This window comes from Pinus tabuliformis, chromosome 8 (assembly GCF_031772625.1).
Source record: "Pinus tabuliformis cultivar Carrire ecotype Pingquan chromosome 8, CPIR1, whole genome shotgun sequence".
Taxonomy (NCBI): domain Eukaryota; kingdom Viridiplantae; phylum Streptophyta; class Pinopsida; order Pinales; family Pinaceae; genus Pinus; species Pinus tabuliformis.
Window position 1 is genome coordinate 1722088326 of NC_142294.1, and position 6359 is coordinate 1722094684.

The window sequence follows — 6359 nt, forward strand, 5'->3', positions numbered from 1 at the left end:
CAAAGTGTTTCAAAATCTCTCCTCAACATTTGCATCTTTTTTGTCTTAACTTTTTCCATGCCTTGGTAGGCTGTCTGGGGGATGTCCCATGCTTGCTTAGACTTCGTTACTGCTGCAACCCTTGGGAAAATACTTTCATGAACTGCTTGAAAGATATAAAACAGGGCTTTTGAATCCTTCTTCTTGTTGTCTCTTAACACATCTCTTTCTTATTGAGATAAGGCATTGTGTGCTGCTGCATCTGCTAGTTCTTGAAAACCATTCTCCACCAAATCCCAAATATCTTGAGAAGAAAACATGGCCTTCGTTGTAATAGCCCAATAATCATAATTTTTGCCATTAAACTGAGGTATTTGAGGATTAGTCAAGCTTGTGCTTGATGTTTCCATTTCTGAGTGTAAAAACAAACTTCCTACCTGTTGGTAAATATGCTAAACAACAATGCGCGCTCAAAAACAATTTTCACTGTTAGTAAAAATACTTGTTTTTACACTAACAGAGTTTAACCTACTCCGATACCATGTTGAAAATATTTCGCGAATTTAATTTTCGTTTTCGCAGAGGGGAGAGGCAGAGATTTATGACTTTCACGAAACTAGGTTCGCGAAGCGCAAAGCAGATTTCGCGGAGCTACCTTCACGAACCGCGAGGATAATTTCTTAGACTTGGAATTCGCACACCTCGGAACTATTCCAGAGACTTAATGAATACTCACAAGAAATATAACACGATAGGTTTGGAGCAACACACTAAAACTTAATATTCATTTCTTGAACATGAAAAATACATCTACATGAGACTGCGGCTCATTTACAAAGTAAAATAAAATTTTACAGAGATTTAAACTTACGCGCAACACTACACAGTAAAACACAGTAACTGTTGTTTTACACGCCCACCAAAAATTGCTCCACAATTTTCTCCACAGAGACTTGTGCTCTTTTTCTTCTTCTTACTCTCTAACCTCTCTACCCAGTCTTACTCTTCTACCCTTACCATCAAAATGGATTTTACATTCATATTTAACTCAACAGACAATTTTACATTTAATTCATGACAGAGCGAAATTAATTTTGATGTTGTTGTTGAGTGTGATCAAAGTCGTGCAGGTGTTTCTGGAGTGTGAGCAAGGTTGTTGAATTAATGCTTGCCCATATCAGTTTACCTAAGTACATAAATTCTTTAAATTCCTTTCTGAGTTTCTGAATGGTTTGCGTCTGGCATCGATCCTTCTATCTTCACGCTGAGACGTAACCTGAAAAAATGTCTTCAAGCAGAGACGCAACCTGCAAAAGTGTCTGACATGTATGGCTGCAAAAGTGTCTCACATGTATGGCTGTTGTCCCACTGTTTATTGCGGTGATTGGGATTATTATTTCCAACACAACCAAGCATCCTTATCCTGCAAACTTCAGTCATTATCTTTTCAGATATGAAAAGTATACAATATCACAATTGTAGATCTTTATTTCGAAAAAGCAAATATATTTCTAATGAATACAGAAACTTTAAAATTGAAATTTAATTTGAATCCAAGGGTTTGAATGATGGAATAACTTACAGCTGACGATTTCTCCAACAAATCATCTATGTCCTTCATTGATTGCTACCAAAGACGACAGATCCCTAATCCCTACGCAATATTTCTTGCCAGGTCACGAAAGTGATCATGCATTCTTATGCAATTTTTCGCGTCCATTTCAAACAGACACTTGTCCTGTAAATTTTCAATCCCACGGAAACCCCATATTCTGATGGCAAGATCTATTTTTTCCCCAATGAAAAAGAAAGCAATGTCTAAAAATATATGTTGATCATCTGAACTGAGCTTGTCGTAACTTATTTCAAGACTCTCTTGTATCTCACTTCCAGGCAGTAGCTTTTCAACTTCATCCACTGTCTCTTGCCAGTAAGATTCATTCCATCTACAAACAAGTGCCTTGAATACTTTGAGCGACAATGGCAATCCATCGCAAGATTTTACAAATTGTTTTACCATATCTTCAAATTGTGGTGATGGAAATCGCTGATTCAAGGCATAGCAACAGAAGATCTCTTTGGAATGTGATTCACTCAATCCCTTCAGATAATAAATTGAGGACTCTAACACCCCTGAACTTCTGAGGATGTGTTTGTCCCTGGAGGTAACTAAAATCATTCTCTCAGGGCCAAGGATATCCCTAATTGGCAAAATTGTATCCAATTGAGATGCATGATCTATATCATCTAGAAATATAAGACCATGAAAAGACGAGAGATACTTCAAAAGTATCCCTAACCCTTCAGCAGGATTCTCAATTTTGCAATTTTTTTCACCTATGAAGGCTTCTAAGAGATTCGTCTGCAAAAGAGCTATAGGATTTTGTCTCACATCAAATAAAAACAAGGATTTAGTGTAATCGGATCTTGTACGGTTGAACAATTCCTTGGCTAGGGTGGTTTTCCCAATGCCACCCACACCCACAATGCCCACAACCTTGCAGCGCTCTTGATTGGATAGGGCCCTCTTTTCAAAATTTTCATATTCAGAAACTTTGAGATCCAACCCAGTTGGATGCTTTTCCACATGCACCAATGGCCTTGGAATCATTTTCAGAACTTCTTTCACTACATTGTCCAGTTTCTCAAATTCATCGTTCTCGTTCCTAAATTGAGTAAACAAAACAAGTGAGAAATTCTTACGAATGTAAACTAATGGAATCCGACAAATCAAAACTAAGATGGATGTTAAGGGACAGGAGGAGCTGCAGCTCACCTAATCTCACAACCGCTTAAATCGACAACTCTAGAAAGTGCGCCTCTCCATTTCTAAATATTGTCAAAGCTGCAGCGTGGCTTCTCTTCACCAGTTTTAGGATCAGGTGTAGTTTTCCTTACAAGGTCTTGCAGGGCATCGGCATATGCTCTGTCTTTGACATTATAATGGACCACCTAAGGTTTAACCTTGTAAAAAACTAGAAGAATTTCTTTCCCCGACACCACCAAGATTCAGCATACTTTGGTGAAAATATTACAATGTTAACATACAAACCACAGATAGTCTGTGTTATCAGCCAGTGTAGTTTTCTTTGCAAGGTCTCGCAGGGCATCAACATATGCTCGGTCTTTGACATTATAACGGACCACCGAAGGTTGAACCTTGTAAAAAACTGGAAGAATGGCTTTCCCTGAATCTACCATGAGCACAACTTCATCCAAGCACCACCAAGATTCGGCATACCTTGGTGAAAAGATTTCAATGTGAACAAATGCACCACAGATAGCCTCTCTTATCTGGCGAGAAATGTTTTGTCCCTTCTTCATCTCTTCCTTGTCAAAAAAGACTCTCATTAATCCATTCGAAGTAAGGCGTCGGTACAGATATCTGGCAACCAATTTACCATCGAGATTGTGGTGATTAATAAAGAGATCCCAAGGAGTACAAGAAGTCGAGGCAGAAGAGGAGGCCATGGAAGAGGAAGCAGCAAAACCTTGAGCGGGTATAGTTAGATTTTCCATTGATACTGAAATCTGGAAATGTATGAACTGATAAACTGTATAATAAGATGCAAAGCTTCGATGGAATTCAAAATTTAAAAATGCAGTGGACACGTTGACTCTTGAGTAATGATGCTTTGGATAGCATAGACGTGTGACCAAGACGCCTATTTAAAGGTGCAGTGCAGATGGGAGATGCCATTTATGTCATGTAATATTTGGTTGTTCGGTATAATATTGTCGGCGCGTTGTGCCACTTTATGAGATATTTCTCCACGCGTTTTGACATTTTTTGAATTTCTTGGCCACCAACGCGCGAAGCCGTATGACGTCCACAAATATGGTCCACTACTTTTACTTGATGGCTGACCAACACGTGAAGAGGGAAGACTCAACGCTAAAACGCATTCATGATTTCCTTTTACAACTTGATATTCCTCACTCGTTCTACCTAGGAACTTACAAGGCCCACCAGCACGTGAAGAGGGAAGATTCCATGCTAGCCTGAAGTGATTTTACTTTTTTACAACTTGATTTTCCGCGTTTATTCTATGCATCGTCAAAATTGAAATTTCCCCAACGTTTCGTAAGGAATTTAAACATGTTGGGTTTAAAAAGGTAATGGAATTTTCTATGCATCGTCAAAATTGAAATTTCCCCAACGTTTCGTAGGGAATTTAAACATGTTGGGTTTAAAAAGGTAATGGAATTGTTTTTTATTTATAAAACAAGGTCGCATAGCTAGCATTTCCCTACGACTTAGTTCAATTATTGAATTTTGAAATGTATGAACTAACTATCGTATTTGAACAAGGGCTACTTTGTAGATATTCTTGCTTATTTTAAGTAACCACGTCCACACCAAATTACTAGCAAGTGTTATAAACTTCAGATATCTTTGTGTATATTTATGATGTAAGTAGGATAAAAAAAGTTCAATAATCTTGATAAGCGTAATTTCAGGATGCACGCAGCGACTGCCACAATGCTCTTCCTATCATGGATGATGGAGACCCTGAAAATCAATTGTAAGTTGTTGAATAGGTTGAAGATATATACAACTTCTACAGGAAGATTGACGTGTGTCTCTTATCAATTATCGCAGTTTTTTTGGGAATGTTATGTCCAAACCATTAGCTGCATACCTCCAGATTATATGACAAGGCAGTTGAAATCAATGAGAAAATGAGGGCAATCTTGATTGATTGGTTGATAGAGGTAAAAATATATTCCTGTGCTAGTTTCATTTGCTGTCAAACTTGTATCTACAAGACATTTATATTGGCTATTTCTTAGGCTTGATATTGAAATCTTAAATTGGCATACAATGTTTCACTTTGGGATTCTTAGTGCATTGTAAACTGTTTGGATAGGCTTTCATAAATGAGTCAGAAAGTTGAAGACACCAATCAATACTATTTAGAAAACTGGCTTTGCAGTACAATTTAAAGTAAGAGTAGTTAAAATTATTTAAATAATTCATGAAAGTTATTTTTAATTATTTTTTGATGTTTTAAATTTCTGTCTATTATTATTTTTTTAAGCTTTATCCACGATATTAAATTTGTATGATTATAATTTTTTTCGTGTTTTAAATTTCCATCTATTATTATTTTTTTTTAAATTTCCATCTATTATTATTTTTTTAAATTTCCATCTATTATTATTTTTTTAAGCTTTATATACCATATTAAATTTGTAGCATTATTTTATAAGCTTTATATACCATATTAAATTTGTAGCATTATTTTTATAAGCTTTATATACCATATTAAATTTGTAACATTAGTAGTGAGTACTATTGCTTTCTTTAAATAAGAATAAATATAATTAAAATATTAATAATTTTGTTATTAAATTGTTTAAAAAATCATAATAACAGAAATTTAATATCGTGGATAAAGCTTAAAAAAATAATAATAGATTCAAATTTAAACCATAAGAAAAAATAAAAATAACTTTTGTGAGTTATTTAAATACTTCTAATTACTCTCACCTTAGAAAATCAAAACAATAATAATGTGGATTGAAAAATATAATACACTTAATACTTTTATTTAATTTATTTAATTATTTTAAATTAAAAATTATAATAAATATATTAAATTAGGCAACATTATAAATAAATTATTTTAATAATCTTTATACTATCTAAAAATTTAAAGACTCTTCAATTTACATATTAATTTTAATTAGAAATGTCATATTTAGATTTAAGCTATTTCACGTTATAAAGATATGAAAAATCTATTTTTATGAAACCAAAATACCAAACTAAGAAAAGCACCATATGATATTGCACTGTTAGGTAACATAAATTTATTTACATAAATAATTCCTCAAATAAATATTTTATATACTTTATCATAAATACAAAAGTAAATGTATTAACAAATACTTCTAAATGTTAGCACATATTATTTTAAAATGTCATTTTTTTTTAATAAATTGGTCAATATAAGCCATTCAAACAAATTTGTAAATACCTTTTTAGTATTTTGAAAACAAAATCACAAATTCGTGGCTGGTGTGAATAGGGTTGTCTGCTAAAATAGAATTCATCATGCACCTTTTTTATTTGTTAAATAAATTTCAAAACTTTTAAACTTAATGCTCTCCTACATGGTTGCAATCAACATCCATTCAGATGCCTCTCAGTCGGTATTCTTTGTTGCCGCGTCACTTTCAAAGTTTAGGTTTGAAAAAAAATTGCAATGCTCAAAAATCATATTTGACTTTATGCGAAATGATGGAGAGGAATAGTTGTTTTACAAATACATTCAATTTTTTTTTTAACTTTTGCCAAATATATAGCAGGTGCTCCAATTAATACCAATAAACAAATTACACACTTTCTGATATTCTCCATATGAGTTGATTAA

At 33.8% G+C, this 6359-nt stretch overlaps 1 protein-coding gene across 1 annotated transcript; it reads right to left on the bottom strand.

Moving 5' to 3' along the window:
* Nucleotides 1–1633: 1633 nt before the first annotated feature.
* LOC149242946 (disease resistance protein RPV1-like) lies at nt 1634–3498 on the bottom strand. The gene is made up of 2 exons (XM_089371072.1): nt 3032–3498; nt 1634–2645 (listed from the first exon to the last, which is right to left on the bottom strand). The coding sequence occupies exons 1-2, from the start codon at nt 3496–3498 to the stop codon at nt 1634–1636; spliced, it is 1479 nt and encodes a 492-aa protein (XP_089227198.1).
* Between the last annotated feature and the right edge of the window lie 2861 nt (nt 3499–6359).